This window comes from Ursus maritimus, unplaced genomic scaffold (assembly GCF_017311325.1).
Source record: "Ursus maritimus isolate PB19 unplaced genomic scaffold, ASM1731132v1 scaffold_19, whole genome shotgun sequence".
NCBI lineage: Eukaryota > Metazoa > Chordata > Mammalia > Carnivora > Ursidae > Ursus > Ursus maritimus.
Window position 1 is genome coordinate 49,890,894 of NW_024424341.1, and position 20,156 is coordinate 49,911,049.

The 20,156-nt window shown below is 53.7% G+C and overlaps 1 protein-coding gene across 1 annotated transcript in view; it reads left to right on the forward strand.

Moving 5' to 3' along the window:
• Window positions 1-20,156, forward strand: part of SIPA1L3 (signal induced proliferation associated 1 like 3) — a 96,169-nt gene that overhangs the window by 45,203 nt on the left and 30,810 nt on the right. The window contains exons 11-13 of the mRNA XM_040633909.1: window positions 4,464-4,591; window positions 9,883-10,001; window positions 12,244-12,671. Of these exons, the coding sequence (XP_040489843.1) occupies window positions 4,464-4,591; window positions 9,883-10,001; window positions 12,244-12,671 (675 nt within the window). The remainder of the gene's footprint in view (window positions 1-4,463; window positions 4,592-9,882; window positions 10,002-12,243; window positions 12,672-20,156) is intronic.

The following is a 20,156-nucleotide window of genomic DNA, read 5'->3' on the forward strand; positions in this document are numbered from 1 at the left end:
CGGAAATTGACCCGAGTGAGACCTGTCCTGCCAAAGGACTCTGAGCTTTCCCTCCAAATCAGGGTAAAATACGTGGTCCCACCTATATAGTCCCCGTCCCACAGTGACACTTCATTTCTGTCAACATCTGGGTTCCAAGTTTGGCGAAAGGGTGCCAGCACAGTGCATCCCCTAAAACCTCAGAATTGTCTTTCAGGGCCGGTCACCAGCCTGTGGTACGAGACCTGGGAGCCGGCCAGGGCTACTCCAGTGGCCTTTAGCCTCAGCTCCTTTCCCCTTTCCCCTCCGCACAGCCGCCCTCTGACACCCTGGAACCCATGTGAGCCCAGCCAGACATTCCTGCCCAACTCTGGACATCCCCCACTCAGGACTCCTCTGTCTCCTGCTGTCTCCAGCGGGCCTGCTACTTGCCGAATTCATCAAGCTTTTAGGATTGTGGAGGCCCATATGCACAGAATCTGTCCCAGGGCCATCTTAGAATCACTGGGAGACAAGGTGGTAAGATGGCCCACCCCTTTATCAGCCCTGTGAGTGTGGGCAAGTGACTTCACCTCTCTGCACCTCAAGTTTGCTCCATGTAAAATGTCTGTCCCTGAGCAGCACTGAGAGTCTTCATGGAGGAAAGTCCTCTAGGGCACTCAGAACTGTGCTTGGCACATAGTAAGTGCTCCTTAATGTTGATGACTGTTATTTACTGCCCGGTGCAGCGCCTGTGCTGGCAGCTGGGGGACAGAGGCTGGCAGATGCTGTCCCTGTCCTCAGGAGTGGCCACCCTTGTTGGCAAATTGAGGAAACCACCAAACCTCGTACGGAGTGTTAGAACAGAATAGTGTGCCCGGCTCAGCAAGCCTGCAGGGTTGGACTGGACCCTAGACATTTGCTCACCAGACCACTTGGCTGGCTTTTCTTCTCTCCTGTTTTTCTCTGTCAGCTCCATAAAGAGTGGTACATTGGTGAGGAGGCATTTGACTGCAAGTGACAGAAAACCTAACTCAAAAAATCATGAGGCACTAAGAGGATGTATCATCACATAGTAGGTCCACAGGTAGGGTAGCTATAGGACTGGCGAATTCTTCAGGGAATTCCTCAGGGACCTGGCTCCGTTAGTGATCCATGATGGCTCTTGGGGCCCCAGGCAGAATCAGTGCCCTGTAGAAAAGGAGGGAAGAGTTTTTAAGAGTAAAGGAGCTGGGTCATTTTGCCTACCCCTGAACCAGCCGCTGGCAGGTCACATTGGACCCGCACGACTGTCTTAAACTGTCAAGATTTACTCAAGTCACATGGCTGAGGGATGGCCTCCACAGGGAAACCTGGGCTTCACCAGCAGAGACCAAGAAGGTTGATGGTTGTTGGTGTGGCGGCCACTCATGGCTACATCAACCGGTCATCTGGGATTTCACCCGTGTGATGTCCCATCGGTCTGTGTAGGAGACTAGCAGAGCAGGCTGGAGCCCTCCCCTCCGGAGAGGCTCTTGCCCATGTTCACATCTGTCTTGGTACTTTCCTTTGTGGCCATAGAGGCCCGACCCTGCTGACCCGAAAGCCATCCCACACCCAGCCCACCTGCCTCCCAGGGTCAGTCAGCACAACAGCTTCTGCCTGACGATGCTTGAAATTTCAGTGAGTTAGTTTCTCACCAGAACCCAAACCCTTTATCTCTAAAGTGATGTCATCTTCCGAGAAAAGATACAGGACGTTAACATTTCTCAGATGAGCTTGAGGACAGCTCTGGACTTCTCTTCTTCCGGGGATTTTTGCCCAGAGCCGTGCATGGTAAGATACCAGCAGGTCCAGATTTCCAGTCGGTTTGACTGGGACTTGGCCGTGATCAAAATGGCCCCATATGGGGCCATATCTGCACCCCCGGAGAATGGGCAGCATAAGCCAGTCAGTTTACATCGGGCTCTCATAATTCGTTCGAGAATTACGTGATTGCACAAAATACAGGTTGTCTTCATGGAGGACAGTAGCCGAGTGCTGAAGCCTGGTAAAACACTTCCAACTACAGTCTGTCAGTCAGGATTAGGTTTAGCTGCCTAAGAGAGAAAACAATGACTCAGACAAGACAGTTTCTTTCTTTCTCCCATGTTGTCAGAGACCCAGGCTCCCCCTCACTGGTGCTCTGCCGTCCTTGGCTTTTGCCTCCTGGTCTTAAGGAGGTGATGGGGCAAAGGCGCGCACAGCATACCCAGACATTTCCTGGAAGTCACATGCGACACTTTTATCTCATTGGCCAGAACTGCAAGAGAGCCTGGAAATGTAGTCTGCTAACCAGTTACATTGCAGCCCCGGATACGGTCGGGGTTCTGTTACCAAGAAAGAAGCAGAGAATAGAGACGGGGGAGCCTCCACTCAGACCTTCCACTTTCCTCTTGGCTGACCCCAGCGGCCACTGACGTTTTCCTTCAGTCCTCGGGATTTGATACAAACATCTTGAGAAAATGGAATAAACTCGTCAACACTTCAACTTCCTGCCGTGGTGGAGACGCATTATAGCAGGCAGTTGGCTGACTGATAAGTCAGTATTGTAGATTGCTGTACTTTGTCTTATTTCGGTTTAGCCTTCCTTCTCTGGAGGAACTAGAGGTCAGGGTTTGGGCAGGTGGGGAGAATACGTATTTTCCTGGCAGGTGGGTAGAAACAGAGTTTTCCTCCAGAGCACTCTGCTGTCCAGGAGGTGGCGAATCCTAGGGATTCAGAGTTAGTCTTTGCGGAAACAGTCCTGGCTGGCAGGACGACCCTGGAGACGATCCCAAGTTGCAAGGATAGACAAAAGGAACCAAATGGGGAAATCACAAAATCAGCTCTATTAATGGAGACTCAATAATCTTCCGAAGTACAAGGCCTGTGTCAGCGGGGTGCTTCTGGCTGCAAGTAACTGAAATTTGGCTGGCTGGGTCACTGTAGGAATGTGTGCTCTCACAGAAAAGGAGTCTCAGAAGTAGGTCAGTCTCCGGGGAGGGTGGAGCCAGCGTTTTGGCAGCTGTGTCAAGGCCTCGTCCATCCCACCTTTTGTCTTCTACCCTCAGCAGCAACCTCATCCTCAGGCTGGTAGCAGGAGGGCGGTGGCAGCTCGCGGTGTTCTATCCGGACCCAGCCATAATTGGTGAAGAAGAACAGCCATCCTTCCTCGTCATCTGTCTGAGGAACCGGGAGACTCTTCCCGGAAGCCCTCCCCAGCACACCTCCCCCGTGTCAGTCACAATCACCTGAAAACAGCAGTGACTTAAATCAGCAAAGGTGTATCTCACACCCACACTGCGGCTCCACTGCTGGTTGGCAGGGGACCCCTTGGGACCCAGGCTGCCGGGGCAGCCACCGCCGCCAAGTCACTTCCCTCACAGCTCATTGACAAGACCAGGCCCAGACCCCTCCCAGCCCGTCTCCAGGGCCCAGGAAGTGCGGTCCTGCCGCGTGCTTGCCAGGGGGAGGGCAGGACATGTTTTCTGAGAGTCTTTATAAGTCTCACATCCTCTCATGTCACATTAGCCACAATTGTGTCCTATGCCTGAACCAACCCCAGGCAGGGAGAAGGGTTCAGTCATGACTGGTTCTGATCTGAGGTGGAATGGACGTTGGAGGCACCCTTAGGATTCACTCCAGGGCGTAGAACCAATGCTGCTGGGACATGAGACCACAGGGAAAGCCTTCTGCTGTTTCTTCCCCCAGATCTCAGCCCTCCCTGCGGTGTACAGAACCAGCCTCCGGGAGAATCTCTGTCTAGGAGATAACTTTGGTATTTCATCCACCCTGCAAGCCTGTGAAGTAGAAAATGTCATTATCCCATTTTTCAGATAGGGAGACCAGTTCAGGCTAACGAGCGCTCGCCTGACCAAGGTCACATAGCTAGTCAGGGGTGGCATTGGGGTTTGAGCCCCGCTCTGCCTCATTCTGGAGCCCGAGCACGTGGCTTCTTCCTCCAACAGGGGCACAGGCACAGAGTTCTGGCCTTTGGCCAGTTGTCACGGCTGTGTGTGCGTCAGTCTCAGGCCAAGCATCGGTCTTCTGAGGAAAAGCCTATTGCGATCTCCTCTTGACAACTGAGGGAAACTGCAGCTCAGGGCTAGGAAGGGACTGTCCCTGGCTGAGAAAGAGGCCAGGCCTCCTGTACCTACAGATGCTTTAGCCCTGAGACAGGCCTGGGAGGCGGGGCTGCTAACAATAGCTCACCCCATTTCTCTGCCAAGAAGCAAGACCCCCTGAGGAACCTACGGGTAGGGCCTCCGCCCTAGCCCCTCCCTCCCTGGAGGACCCTGCATCGCCCTGCACTCCCTGGCATGCTTCCCAGGCGAGACTCATTCCTGACCCTCCGCTAATAGCACGTTTCCAGGATTACTCATCTAGCCTCCCCTCCACGCGGAGCCTCCAGTGTATTTAAAACCCACCAGTGAGCAAGTCTCCGGCTCAGGTGGTTTTTGTCCCACCAGCCCTTCACCCTGTGCTTGCCTCTCACTCCCCTGCAGGTATGCAGCCGCCCCACACCCACTGCTATCTTTTGATCCCCACTTCAGCCACGATGGGATGTCCAGCGGCGACTCCTCCTCGGGCGGCCTGACCAGCCAGGAGAGCACCATGGAGCGTCAGAAGCCAGGTAGGGCCTCCCCAGGCCGGCTGTGCCCAGCAGGGCCTCTTCTAATCCACCAGGTGACACCCCTCCTCCTGTTAGCGACGCACAAAAGGAAGCTGTTGGAGCCACATGTGAGATCAGGGAGGTCTTGCAAGAGAACAGCAGGGACCGGTGAGCCTGCCCCTCGGCCCTCCAGACAGGGCATCCGCAGGTGGTGCTCACGCGGGAGCCAGCGCGCAGATGTGCGAGGCGGGGGTGGCGACCTCCCGGGGAAACAGCTGAAAATGGACTAAAAGCAGTGCCGACTGCGTTCTGAGGCTTTCCCTTACATAAACCCTCCTGCCCTCCCTTCCCACTGCTGGAGCTGTACGGCAGATGCCGAGACCAGAGCCCAGATCCTGGTGTCCAGCGTGATAACCTGTCACTTAGTGAGCACCCCACACCCCAGATGAGAGGCTGAACACGGCCAGCCTCTGAAGCCCCCTGGGCCCCTCCCACTCAGTGCCCCTTACAGGCCACCCCTGCCCTGCTTCTCACAGCCAAACTTAGTTCTGCCTCATTCTGCATTTTGTGTATATGAGGCCGACTCCTGCTGATTCGATGCATCGTGTGTGCGTGTCTGGCTCCTGTCGCGCAGTGTCGTGTTCTTGAGTGCCGGCCACATGGCTGCACGGAGCAGTGCAGTTTCCGAGGCGTATTCCATCGTGTGAACGACCCACAGTTTATTACTCCGTTCTGGCGTTGATGGACATTGGGGTCGTTTCCAGTTGGGGATGGCTTAGAATAGTGCTATTGGGAATATTCTCGTACCTGCCTGTGCTGAGCACACGCTCACCCTTCAGTTGGGTGTATGCCCGGAAGTAGAATGGCTGGGTTGCACACTGAACTTTTTAAGAGACTGCCACACTTTTCCCAGAGTGACAAACTACGTCACACTCCCACCAGCGACAGAGGAGCGCTTAATTGTCCCATGTCCCCACCCACCTTTTCATTTGGGCCATTCTAGTGAGCACATAGCGGCATCACGTTGTGGCTTTAACATGCATCTTTCTGGTGCCTGACGAGACTGAGCATCTTCTCATCTGTGTGTGCTCCTCTGTATGATGATTAATCGTGAGCGTGTACACGTAGATGAATATTCGACACATAATTTCACGCGACAAACTTGGAACCCCTCCAAAGCCTGAGCGCTATTAGATGAATGGGTGGGTTCAAAACAAAGAAAAGAAATGAAGTGTCAAAGAGCGTTGGTGTTGGAGGAGGGAGATGGAGCTGTCCTCTTAGAGAGATGTTCGAGAATTTCCAGGCAGCTCCAGGGGATGACCACGTCAGCACATCACTGGCTCCTTCAGGTACGGGGCGGGGTTGGGGAGGGCAGGGAAGAGCTTGTGTGTCCCAGGATTGGTGGCCTGGGAATTCCTTGGCACTCCAACCCCCGTAGTTCCCTTAAACCAGGGAAAATGGTTGAACTTCATTCAAGGAGGTCAGCCTTCCAACCTCGCTCTACCTTCTGCTGCCTCCGGGACCTGTGGACATGGCTTGCTTCCCTCCTCAGCACACCTGACCCTGCCTGCCACCGCCCGCCGTTCTGTGCTCTCTGCTGCAACACACAGAGATCTACATCTCTTTCTCCCTGCCCGTTCAGAAAAAGTGTTGCTTGGCGATCTCATTACACCAAAGTATAACATGGGGAGCACGTTTTTCCAATGTTCACCCAAATAGGGTGTCATGGAAACTCCCCATTGTCCTTCCCTTCTTTCTTCTCTCCTAGAGCTTGGGACTTTGTTACAAGTTGACTTAACACCACCACCCTGCCTCCCCCCACACACAGAAATCAGGGCAGTCGGTGTTTAGAAATCCTCATGAAGCCTAGAATGTGCTCAAGACACAGAGACAAGGTAGTTCAGGATGGGGAGAATCAGGCACCATGACAGATGTGGGGAATCGCCCAGATCAGATGATCGTAATCATAGGAACAGTGCACTATGATTCTGCATGCTTGTTAGATGCCCGGTGCTGTACTAAGTACTCCCTGTGCCCTCTTATTTAATCATCTCAGGACCATGACAGAGTGGGCACTTTTTACGGCCCCATTTTAGAAATGAGGAAGATGAGGCCCTGGAAGTTTGTCACTGGGCCGAGGTCCCTGCTGGTGAGGGGCATAATTGAGATGAAACCAAGACCTGTTGGGTGCTAGAACCCCTCAGCCCCCACTGTCCATAGACAGCACCCACAGCCCCTCACCTGCCGGGTGTGAGGATTTCTCAAGCTTCAGAGCACCCAGGTTGGGAAGGTAGTTCCTGAGTCACCAGCTGCCCCAAGTCTGCCAAATTCACATCTGTCATGTGCCCAGAGTGACAAGGGAGATCATTGCAGCAGGAGAGCCAGGAGGTCACAGGGGGCTGGTCCAGAGAACCAGTGAAGGGCTCAGTATCAGGGATTGCTTAGGGCAGAGCTGAGGACCCTGGGGCAGCCCAGGAGGGATTCCCTCCATTCATTTGACATGTCGCTAATGATAAACACCAGACTGGGCACCAGGGATGCACAGTGTGTGCCAGACAGGCACGTTCCCTGCCTTCTTGGACTGACAGGCTGGTGGAGAGATGGACAACAGACAGGCACACACTGATAAATGCTGAGTAACAAGGGGAAACTATAACACAGTGCTGAGAGAGATGGACAGGGTTTGGGGGAATCTCTGAGCAAATCACATTTCAGGCAAGGCTGGAAAAATTCAAAGGAGTCCCCTGGGAGGAGAACCTTCCAGGGAAAACAGAGACCCTGAGGTAGCAGTGAGTGTAGGAGGAACAGTAGGGAGGCCGTGTAGCTGGAGAGGTGACGGAGGCTGAGGTCAGGGAGGTGACGGGGCCAGAGCTTGTGGGGAGGACTTTGTCCTTCAAGGAATGGGATCTAACTCAGGTGTTCACAGGGTCCTTCAGGCTGCAGATTCTTGTAGGGTGGGGATGGGGGTGAGGGAGATGGGCAGCTTCTAGATTCGGTCGTGGGAAGGTAGAGTTGACAGAATTTCCTGATCCTCTACGTGGATTTGAGAGACGGGATTCAAGGGTGATACCGTGGAGCCATGTGGACTGAGCGGGAAAGACAGTGAGTGATGCAGATTTGGGGGAAGAAAAGGAATTGGCTTTGCCCGTGTTCAGCAGGAGGCATTGGGAGGCAGCCATATATACAAGTCTGAGGTCAGGAGAGGTCTGGGGCCAGAGATGGAAATGGAAGTCACCAGTGTTATAGGTGGTAGTTGGGGCTGGATGCAGCAGCTACAGGCGTGGCTCTCTGTAGAAACGTGGTCTCCAGCATGGTGGGGCCACCTCCCAGGAAACCAGTGGGCCCGTGCAATGCTCCACCGAGGAAAACTGTCTCCGGAGGTAGACAGTAGATGGACGCAATGGGTAGCCTCCCAGCCACCACACCAATAGGACACCCTTTACTATGCCAACCAGGCTGTTCTCTGCGTTGGCCCTGAGTGCCCCACCCAGTGCACTCGAGCAGGAACCTTCCACAGCAAGAACATGGACCCACAGTGCACCGGGGCTGCCCTGGAGGCAGCAGCATGTGGTTGTGAACTCAGGCTCCAACAGGCCCTGTGGGAAGTTCAGGGTCAGCCATGTGACCTTGGTGGTGACCTCATCTGTCCCAGCTTCAGGTCCCTCCTCTGTGGTGGACATCCTAACAGTCTCTCCTTCCTGCATGGTTTGAAGGTCCAGTGAGATCACCCCTGCCCAGCTCTCTCAGCACAGGCCCCAGCCCGTCATTAAGAGAATGATGATTTCCGTCTTGCAAGCACGTATTTTCCATCGTTGCCAGTGTTGTCCTTGTTGGGGAAACAGAGAAAGGGTGCAGAGGTGGGCAGCACAAGTCTGAGGCCCTTTCTGTGTGACCATGGGCCGGGTACTTAACCTCTCTGAGTCTTGATGTTCTTTATCTTTTGGAAGTGGTGTAATATCCACCTTACAGTATTACTGGGAGGACTTAGCAAAGTAGTGTGTGCAAAGCAGTTCTTAATACCTAACACAGGTCATGTGCTTAACAGTCATCTTTATTATCATTATTTTCAATGCAGCAGTGATCAAAAGTGTGGGCCCTGAGGTTAGACCACCAGGGTTCCAGGCCTCTTTCCTCTGTTAGTGCATTTGTGTTTGGTAGATACTAACTAGTCCTCCACTGAAGTTGTACTTTTTTTTTTTTTTTTTTTTTTTAAGGTCAGTTGCTGAGTTGAGGCACATTGAGAACCTGGAAGTGTAGACTCATTCACACCTACATTAGCTGTCCCAATTTTAAACCTATTTTACCGTGGAACCAGCAACTCCACTTGTGGAGTTCGGTCCCAGCACAATCCCACACTTGCTCAAGGCTGCATGTAGAGGGAAAGACACCCAAACATTGTCATAAGGAAGAATTAAAAATAAGCTAAGTGTCCATCGGTAGGAAACTGGTTTAAAAAGTGATGTCCATTCACATGATGGAATGCTCTACAGCCTTTAAAAACAAGGTAACTTGATGTTCAGGTACGTGAAGGTGTATTATGAGGCTATAAAGTGAGAAGCAAGTGTAAATGTAACGTAAAGTAAAAAGTCACATTGTAGGACAAGGCCTAGTGTGTGATCCCATTTTTGTTTAACAAAATAAGTTATGCATATTTAACCAGCAAAGGATTGCTACCTTGCGTATATAAAGAACACTACTTGGCAATAAAATAAAAGATATCAATCCCATGGAAAATTGGAAAAGGAAATTAACAGGTAATTTACAAAATAGAAAATTCAAATGGCCTGGGGCGCCTGGGTGGCTCAGACGTTAAGCGTCTGCCTTGGGCTCGGGGCGTGATCCCGGAGTCCTGGGATCGAGCCCCACGTCAGGCTTCTCCGCTGGGAGCCTGCTTCTTCCTCTCCCACTCCCCCTGCTTGTGTTCCCTCTCTCGCGGGCTGTCTCTCTCTGTCAAATAAATAAATAAAATCTTTAAAAAAAAAAAGAAAGGAAAAGAAAATTCAAATGGCCAGTAAGGATGAAAATGTGCTCAACCTTCTCTGGACGATGGACGATGGTCCTAAGGCTTTCATGAATTAACCCATGTAAAGCACTAGGATAGTGTCTGGCACATACTAAGCGCTTGGTAAATATTTCATTACTGAGTGTTGTTATACCCCAAGACATAAGTTGACGGAGCCATGGTCCTGTGTGAGCTGAGCAGACAAGCTGGCAGAGGGGTGGGACCATTATTAGGGCCAGATTCCTCAGGTAGACTCGGGTTAGGGCCTGAGTCACCTCTAACCATTGATGTGTCTCCTGTCTTCCTGCAGAGCCTTTGTGGCATGTGCCTGCCCAGGCCCGGCTCTCAGCCATGGCTGGAAGCAGCGGGAGCAAGCACGCCTCCAGGCAGGACCCAGCAGGCAAAGATTCCCCCAACAGGCATTCCAAAGTGAGTCTGGGCCCCACCTGCCTAATCCTGGGGAGCCGGGGCTGCAGGAGTTGGCTGCTTCGCCTCCCTGACCACTGTGGGTTGGGTGGTTTCACCGGGGTGTGGGCCTCTGAGCGCCACACGTGAGCACATCCTCCACCTTTGCCTCCTCTGCTCTAGCAGACAGGCTATAACTGCTTGGTCTAGTACCAGCCGGATGCACAGCCAGGCTCCAGCCCTCACCAACCAGGTCATCGTGAACAAATCCCCTCGTCTCCTTGTGCCAGTTACCCTGTTATTACACTGGTCATGGTCAGTGTTCTCACCAGCTCAGGCTGCTGGAACATACCACAGACTAGATGAACTACAACAGAAATTTATTTCTCACAGTTCTGGAGGCTGGGAAGTCCCAAGATCAAGGCTCAGGCAGATTCAGTGAGTGGTGAAGACCCACTTCCTGGTTCATAGATGGCCTCCTTCTCACTTCATGTGGTAGAAGGGACGAGGGAGCTCTCTGGGGTCTCCTGTATAAGGATATAAGTGTATGTATATGGATTTAATAATCCCACTCATGAGGAATGTATAAATATACAGAGGGAAATAAATATAGGGATTTTATAACCCTCCTTATGAGGGCTCTACCCTCATGACCTAATCACCTCCCAAAGGCCCTCCCTGCTAATGCCATCACACTAGGAGGCCACAGACATTCAGGCTGTGGCAGTAAGTTAACTGAGGTAACAGACAGTCCCCAAATCTCAGTGATCTCGCACAGTAGTTTGTTTCCCTCCCATACAACAAGTCAGTGTGGTATTCAGTGAGCCTCTTTCCACATGGTGATTCTGGAACCTAGGCTCGCTGTCCCTCAGGCCCTCAGAGCCCTCTGCTGGGTCCCCGCCTCTTTCCAGCAGATTAGGGTGGGAGGAAGAGAGGATCAGGTGGGAAGTCTCTATGGCCCAGGCCTGGAAATGGCATAAATCATTTCCACTTCTATTGCATTGGCCGTTACATAAGAAAACCATCACGTGGCCACACCACAGCACAGGGGAGGCTGGGAAGCATAGTCCTGTGTGCCTGGGAAAAGGAGGTGGTTTTGGTGGGCACTCGGCAGTCTCTCTGCTTCCCTTCATTCAGTGGAAGTTTGATGGGCACTTAACCACATGCCGGGCCCTGGGACCACAGTGATGGAGGGGACAGATGGGCCCCTGTGCTCACAAAGCTGACATCCAAATGGGGACAATGAGCAGGAAGTAGATGAACACACATGTTCTGGAACACCAGAAACTGGTCTTTGCTATGGAAGAAAAACAAAGCCCAGTTGAGGGAAAAGAGAGCATCAGGCACTGCTGCTTTAGGGTGAGGTGGTCAGTGAGGGCCTCTGGGGAAGTGACTGAAGCCTTGAGTGAAGTACGGGGCCGTCCATGAGCACACCTGAGGGAAGAGCATTCCAAACAGAAGGAGCAGCAAGTGCCAAGGCCCTGAGGTGGGGGGTATGCCTGACTCTCGCCAAGAACAGTGAGGAGGCCTGTTTGGCTGGAGCAAAGTGATCAGGCAGGAGGGGGCAGATGAAGTTAGAGGCCAGAATGTGGGGCCAGACCTTGCAGGGCCTCAGGGAAGAATCTGGCTTTTCCTGTGAGTGAAATGGAGCCACAGGAAGGTTCTAAGCAAGGAAGGGACATGAGACAGTGCGGGTGTTCACAGCCTCCCTCTGGCTGCATGCAGGAAACAAACTGGGTGCCAGAGGACCAGGGAGGAGCCTGGTGCAGTGGGGGGTGGTGGTGGACAGGCCCAGGGTAGAGCCGTGGAGGACCAGAAGTGGCGGATCCTGGGTCCTCTTTGAAGGTGCAGGCCACAGGATCTACTGTGGGGCTGGACATGGGTGTAGAGCAGAAGCAGGGTCCGGAGTGACTGTAAGGCTCTTGCGTGGGGCGGCTGACAGGATGGAGGTGCCTTTACTGAGGTAGAGACGAGGCGGATCCGGGAGGGAAGGCCAGGAGCACAGCTCTGTGTGTGCTGAGCTTACACTATGGGGGCACCTTGCACTCATAATGTGTATCCCTCTGAGCAGACCTGTAAGGCAGGGTTATCAACCACCCAGCTTTACACATGTGGAAACTGAAGCATGGAAGAGCTATGTCACTCACCCAAGGTACCATGGCCAAGAAGTGAGGGATCCAGAGCTTAGGTGTGGGGAGGACGCCAGGAGGTGAGGTCCGCGCCCTGGCTGTGGAGTCTGGGATGACAGGCTTCTCTCGCCTTCCAGGGGGAGCCTCCGTACTCCAGTCACTCCAGCAGCAACACGCTCTCCAGCAACGCATCCAGCAGCCACAGCGACGACCGCTGGTTGGACCCCCTGGACCCCTTGGAGCCAGAGCAAGACCCCCTCTCCAAGGGTGGCTCCAGCGACAGCGGCATTGACACCACCCTCTACACCTCCAGCCCCAGCTGCATGTCCCTGGCCAAGGTGCCTCGGCAGGCCAAGCCGCACAAGCCTCCTGGAACCATGGGCCTCTGTGGGGGCGGACGGGAGGCCGCTGGGCGGTCCCACCATGCAGACAGACGGCGGGAGGTCTCACCGGCCCCTGCAGTTGCTGGCCAGACCAAGGGCTACCGCCCGAAGTTGTACTCCTCAGGCTCCAGCACCCCGACGGGCCTGGCAGGGGGGAGCCGTGACCCACCCAGGCAGTCTAGGTAAGGCATTGCTCCTGACCCCAGTCCTTCAGGGGGTCCTGACGACTGTCTGCTTCCCCCACAGTCCCGACAGTGGGGTTCCCCTCCCTACACACAGGCTCGCAGACGGATGTGCTTACACACTAGTTTGCTTCCAAAGTCAGGAGGCTCGTGGACCACCTGCTCGTGCCCATCATTTAGCCTTCAGGTACCCTGGGTGGGGGGAAAGAAACCCCTAGCTGTCTGCTTCATCTGTCTCTGATTCACTCTGACCCTCTGTCTCTCTTGCCTTCTCTCTTTGCTTGAGACCAGTGGTTTTATGCTTTCTGAGGGTAACTGTATGTGTTAGGCGTGCATTTGGCTGGAGGTAACAGGACATCTGACCCACAGTGGCTTAAACAAATAGAGGTTTCACAGTCCCCTGATGGGAAATCCACAGACGGCAAAGCCAGACTAGTACAGCAGCTCAGGAAGGGCCTCAAGGCCTGAACCCTGGGCCTTCCTTTTCCACCATTCTTATCATACTGTCTACAGCTTCCTCGTCTGATGTGGCCGTGGTGCCCGTGGGGGGCATGGGGCCAGAGAACAGAGGAAGATCACTTCTTGTAGCTCCCTTTTTCTCGAGAAAGTAAGAGCTTTCCCAGAGCCCTTTGAGCAAGCATGTCCTGAGAAGGTCTGAGAGATCGCGCTTTAGCCCTCCAGCCCCTGGAAGGCCATCAGGCACAGACTGCAGGACCCCACTCGGAGTTTCTGATTCAGTAGGTCAGAGCGGGGCCTGAGAATATGCATTTTGTTAAGTTCCTGGTAGATGGTGATGCTGTTGGTCCAGGAACCACACTTTGAGAACCACTGGTCGCGAGGCAGGCAGCGGAGTAAGTGAGAAGGAACTGGCGTTAATGAGCCATCAGTCTGAGGCCTGGACTGCATATGCTTTGAGCATCAGATTAAAACCCTGAACTATCTCCCAGAGGAATGCACAGAGGTGAGAAAACGGTTCTGCTCCCACAGGGCTCACGTGGTTCTGGTATGTGTGTCCCCTCGAGGTCTGCGGCCCCCAGTGCAGACTCCAGAGGCCCCAGCATTCCTTCCCTTCCCTGACTATACCTGAGCAGGGGCCAGCCCAGGACCCTGATAATGGGGGGGGGGGTCCTCCTCTCCTTTGGTTTCTAATGCCTTTGCCAGCCCTCAGACCTACGGCCTCTCTCCACACAGGACTCCTGCACCCAGGCAGTGGCCTCAGGCCTTGACCACAACCTACAGTGGACTTCTTCTGTGTCTCTGCAGGAATAGCTGTGTTTTTAAAAAGGCAAAGCAAAAATGCCCCAAATAGCACTTAGCCTGTGTGTGAAGCACTCTGATGTAGTCTCGTCTGTTGAGAATGTGAATACATCTCGATACCTCCTTAAATGATCTCATGACTTAGCAGTGGTTCTCTGACAGATTTGGAAACTGTGTTTGAGAGTGCCCGCATTGTGGGTACCCCCTGCCCCGCCTCGCCCTGGTCCCTGACCTCCCCGAGACACAGGCCCCGAAGGGTGAAGATGGAGAGGGAGAGAGCTCGAGTCCCAGTGAGTTTAGCCTCTGGCTCAGCCCTCCTCCCCACACAGGTAGTTCTCAATCATCTGAACTCTCAGACTTTTGCCCAGCTCCTTCATCCATTTATTTATCAGTTCATTTCATGCACAACTATTTCTTAGAGATCATCACAGACGCTGGGGTGGGAGCTGGGGAGAAATATTGAGCAAATGCAGACCCCCAGCCCCTCTCCCCGCCCTATCTGTTGAGGGAGACAGATGCCAATCAGGCCATCACTGAGACAAATGTCAAAGTGTGCCCACCGAGAAGGACTCTGTACCAGGAGAGTCCTGGGTGCCGCAGGGGTCCCAAGTCCCGGCTCTCCTAGCCCCCGTGCTGGGCGTGGGACCGTGTTAGTAAATCTGAGCAACTGTAGGGTTTTGAAATCTGTGTTCTAAAGGCAGCAGCACTGGGGAGTAGACTGGCTGAAGCCAGGGGTGGGTATAAAATTACCCTGTGTCTGAGAGAAGGATTTGCTGAACCCAGAAATGAAGGGAATAAAATAGGAGAGGAGCCCACTACAAAAGAGGGCCCTGCGGTTGGGAGCTTTAATTTGCATACAGACAATTGATGCTAATTGCAAATCATTCTTATCTACTCATTAAGCTGCTTCCCGAAGTTTTCTCCTAGGCAACCAGCCTCTGGTGTGGAACAGCATTTCCCAAAATGGGGTGCTCGAGGTGATTTGGGTGGTACAGGAGGAAAATGTGTTTTTTTAAATGGGTATATGTTTGCTTTAATGAGTATTAGGAAAGTGTTCCCTGCCCATTCCCTGCTTTTACAGATATTGTCTTGGACAAGTTAAGGAAAATTAAATGAGTGGATTTAAAGAAACATCTGCATGGTAGATGAGAGAATGGACCTCCACCAGGGTTCAGGCCCTCCCTCTGCCTTGCCTTGGCTCTGTGGCCTTGGGCAAATGACTGAACTTCTCTGGGCCCCCGTTTCCTCGTCTGTAAAATGGGGGCTAAATCACATACTGACCTCCTGGGGATATGGTGAAGACTGAATGAGCTGATGTTTGTAGGGCGCTTGGAACGGTACTGGGTAGTAGACCTTGAGCCTGCTGTCATTGAAATCACAGGGGATTGTTCTAAAACTAAATCAGAATGTTACTCCTGGGCCATGCCTATTGCAGTGCTGGGGACACCACAGTGACTTAAGACAGCTCCAGGCCTGCCCTCTCGGGGCTCAAAGTCCAGCAGGGGAGAGACAAACCCATCCCCAGACAGTGGCAGCCCATAGTGGTCAATGCCCAGGTGAGGGAAGCACCTGGGATGTGGGAGCCCGAAGGAGGGGCCAGACCCAATTGTGGAAGGGGCTTTCCTAGAACAGGGAGGACTAAGAGAGTGGAGTGTCCCAGAGAAGATGTGCACGTCCCACTGTAGGCCCCACTCTGCTGGCCCTCCCACAACCTTACCATCTCGTCTGGGGAACCAAGTTCCCAGATGGTCGTTGGACACCTGTGCCCTGGAAGCCCACACGCACCTCCACCTGCCCCCGGCCGCACTGCCCCTGGCCCCAGGCCGCCCATCAGCCTTGTGCATCGGCTGTTATTAATCTGCTTCCTTGCACGAAGCTGCAGTGACAGCCTGCAGCCCAGCCTCAGCTCCTTGGGGCAGGCATGTGCACTCCATAGCTGCCCTTGGCTCTGCTTCCCCAGTACTTTGTAGCGGAGCCCCCGTGTTTATTTGCACAGCAAGCGCCTGGCATGTGCCTGGCCCCCTGCTGGGTGCTGCCCCATGGGGAGGGGCCTTCTGTCCTGACAGACCAGGTACCAGGGAGACAGCAGGCAAAGAATAATAAAAGTAATGACTGCATTGTGCTAGGGGAAAGTCTGGGGAGAGAAGACCCACTGGGATCTCATCCACCCCACTGGGTGGATGTGGGGCAGGGCTGGAGGGCATGTCTCATCTGTAGCCTGAAAAGCAAAGGTAGTTTCCATGAAGAGGGGTCATTTCTGCCAACGATAAAAGCAACAAGGAGGAGGGAGCAGGTGAGTGGTTTTTGAGGGGCTGATGATATATTTTTAACCTAGGATGCAGTTACATGGTGTCTGCTTTGTGACTATTTCTTAAGTCATACATATGCGTTGTACACTTTGCTATATGTGAGATATTATGTTACTTTTTTTTTTTTTTTAAGAGAGAGGGGACCCTGGGTGGCTCTGTCAGTTAAGCATCTGACTCTTGTTGATTTCAGCTCGAGTCATGATCTCAGGGTATGAGATCGAGCCCTACATCGGGCTCTGTGCTCAGTGGGGAGTCTGCATGAGATCCTCTCCCTCTGCCCCTTTCCCGTCTCTAAAATAATAAATAAATCTTCAAAAAAGAGAGAAAAAAGATGGAGTGTGGAGAGGGTGTCCCTATGAAAGGGAGTAGCACGTGCAAAGGCCCTGAGGTAGAAAGGAGGGTAGATGCCATTAGGTCACAGAACCACAGGCTCCTTGGCTCACGGGAAGAAACTGAAGGGAGTAGCTGATGGAAGGTTTTTTGGGAGGTCATCAGGAGCCAGACCATGCAAGGTCCTGTCAGCCACATTACAGAGTTCGGATTCCATCCTGTGCTGAGAGGCAGATTAATGGTTTGAAAGACGGTGCTGGAGATGGGACTGGAAGCAGAGCCTCAGGGACAGGGCTGAGGCTGAGATGTGAGTAAGAAGGAAGGGGCCCAGACCAGGGGACAGAGCAGCTGTGTCTGTGTCGGCAAGTGGCTTTGCTAGGACATAAGGAGGGAGGGAGACACAGGTCCAGGACTGTGCCAGCAAGCTGAGAGTCGGCAGGCTGCTGCAGACAGGGAGTGGTGAGGTTCTGGAAACAAGAGCCAGGCAGGCCCAGCCCAAAAATGTTATTCTTACCACTAAAGCACCCACTGTGTGCCAGGGACTGTTCCAAACATGGTGATGTGGCAGGAAACCAAGTCAGGGTTTTCTCTTGTGGAGCTGACATTCTCCTGGAGAGAGAGCAAGACAGACTGAAAACTGAGCAACCACGTGATCTCACTGGGCTTGGGGGGAGGGGGCTGATGAGGCCTGGGGAGAAAAACCCAACAGGACGGAGAGCCGGGAAGGTCTTTTGAGGAGTTGGTATTTTGTAGGAAGTAAGGGATTGACCCAGGCAGAGGAAACAGCAAATGCCAAGACCCTGTAGGTGAACTCATTTGCAGTGCTTAAGAAATGGTCAGCTGGCCAGAGAGGGAGGAGCAGACAGGGCCAAGGGGGGAGAGTGGGAGGACGTCAGTTTTGCAGGGTAGGCCAGACCCCGGTTCTCGCACTCTTACTGACCATGGTCAGCTGCTGTGATTTGGTTCTGAGAGATGTGGGAGCCATGGGAGGTCTGCGAATGCATAATCTGACTTAAGTTTTAAAAAGGTTACTCTGGACTATTCGAAGGGTGGAAGGAATTGAGTTTGCCCACAAAAATCGAGGACTGCCAGGAGAGGGGTGGGCCCTACCGTGCCTGAACAGGGAGACACCGTGTGCTCCCTCCCCGTGCTCCAGCCCTGCCATGGAAGCTGCAGGGGCCTGCAGCAGCTTGTGCCCGTCGATGATTTCAGGGACTTCGCAGACGCTCTCCCCAGACGTTCGTCATGGGAGCCCAGCTTCCAGGCGCACTGCCAGGCGCCAGCGCCCGCTGTGGGCACCGCAGTGGGCCGAGTGATCCCAGGCGGGCAGCCACCTGGCCCCCAGCCCTCTCCCAAGGCAGCACACGCTCCAAAGCTTCTTGGGTTTCCAGAACAATTTGTCAGAGCTGTGAAGGGGCACTCAGAGGCTCTCAGCTCCACAGGAAGCTGGTGGCTTTGCTTCCTCAGGCTGGCCCAGGAAGGAGCCTCTGGGATATCCTTTCTGGGAACACAACCCTTAAAGGTAATTCGAGGGCCTCGGGATCCACTGGGGTCACGCATGACAGAGACCTACTTGCAGAGTCACAGTCAGCCTGGGCGAGGAGCCCGAGCCCTCTAAAGGAAAGCTGGGAGCAAGGCAAAGGCCCTGAGGCCAGAATGTTTCTGGCTAGGAAGAGCTTCCACGTGCTGGAGCCTGGTGAGTGGGAGGAGCTGAGGGCAAAGGGGGCAGGCCAGGTGGTGTGGGGCCTTGTGGGCAGAGTGGGGGACTCTGACTCTACTGTGAGTAAGGCGGAGCCACAGACAGTCCTGGGCAGAAGAGGGCTGTGATCTGATTCCGGTGTTTACAGGCTCCCTCTGGCTGTTTGGTTCAGTGGGGCAGGGGCGGGGGGGAGGTGCAGGAGGAGGCTGTTGCAGTGATGGGGGGCGTCGGGTGGAGGTTATGAGCATTAATTGGATTCTATATCAATTTGACCCCATATCCTACCCTGGAGCATAACTCCAGCCACAGGCAGAGACTGATTCAAACTCTCAAGGCCATGCCAAACAGCAGGCCAAGACGGCCAGGTTGGTCCAGCAGTTAAGGCCAAGCAGCAAGGGGTACGTGGGTGAGCAGTGTTATTTCCCAGGCTCCGGCCTTGGACTGCCAGTGTCCAGATCACGGCTCCACAGCTGACCCAACACTGTGATCTCCATCAAGGCTCCTTAGTTTCTCCGAGGCTCAATTTTCTCATCTGTAAGATGGGGTTAATAATAGGATCTGTGGTCTCTGGCTGCCAGAATGAACCGACATCATGCATTTAAAGTACTTCGCGCGCGCGGGGCCTGAGACGTCGCTGGGTCCAAAAATATCCCCCTGCTGCTAGGTTTCATTTGCACTTATCGCGTATTTATCATGACTGCCGTTGTCCTTGAAAGTACAGGCTCATGTTGAAAGCAGGGTCTCTTGAGCCAGATGGGGTTTGCATCCTGCCTCCATCCCCTACCAGCTGCATCATTCGGGGCAAGTTATTTCGTCTCTCTGGGCCTCAGTTTCCCCGCTCCATGCCTGTGAGATTCTTAGAGCAGGGTCTGGCCGTGCTCACAGGCTCCACACAGCCAGCACTGTCCCTGCCTCCTGAAAGCTTGTCGCCCACCCCGGGCCACCCACCAAGACTAGAGCGTTTGTGCGTGCGTGCGTGTGTGTGTGTGTGTGTGCGCGCGCGCGCGCAGCTCTGGCTTCTCCAGCCAGGCCAGTGTTTTCAGCTTTTTTCGTAAGCCACAAAACCTTTTCCTCCCACAAAATCTGAAGTGCTCCCCTGAGACATAACACAGATAAACGCGCATCGCCCCTGCCGCAGTCCTGGCCAAGCCCAGAGTCCCGGCTTTTCGCCCCCGGGCACAACACATCTTCACAACTTTGGACACATGGCATCAGGCGGTGGTGCTGCTATTCCCTCAGAGGAGGGAATGGGCTGGCTGAGGTAAAGGGACCCGAGCTAAGGCTGCAGGGTGTCGCTCGGAGCTGGGGTTGGAACCCAGGTGAGGTGAGCGTTGCAGCCCAAGTTCTCGTCCACTACACGGTGCTGCCTCGTTTTTCAAGTCCTGGCTGAGGCCCAGGGAAGACACCTGCCCATGTTGGTGCTTCAGAAAGGGATTGGTAGGTGGGGTAAGAACTCCACCCCTGACTGGGCACCTGGCTTATGGTCCACGGATGTGTGGGAAGGGCACCCACCTCGGGGCTGGGTCAAGATACACAGCATATTCCGGGGGATCGTTCTGTGTTGAGGCCATACTGTGTGTGAAGCACCAGCTACTCCCTGAGTCTTGGAGACGCTGAAGACAGGGACACAGTCATGGGCATGCCTTTGGTTACAAGTAACCGAAAACCCCAGCTCAGCTGAAGGAAGTCTGTTATCTCACAGAACAAAGTGCCAAGTTAGGGAGGCCTACAGGCTGGCTCCGCTCCGTCTCAAGGTGGCTGTCCTTCATCCAGGTAGTCACGGTGTCCAATGGTGGAGAAGGAGATGTTTTCTGCAAATGTTTTTTTGTTTGTTTTTTAGAGAAGAAATCTTCCCCAGAAATCACCCAGCAGACAACCCATAGACGCACT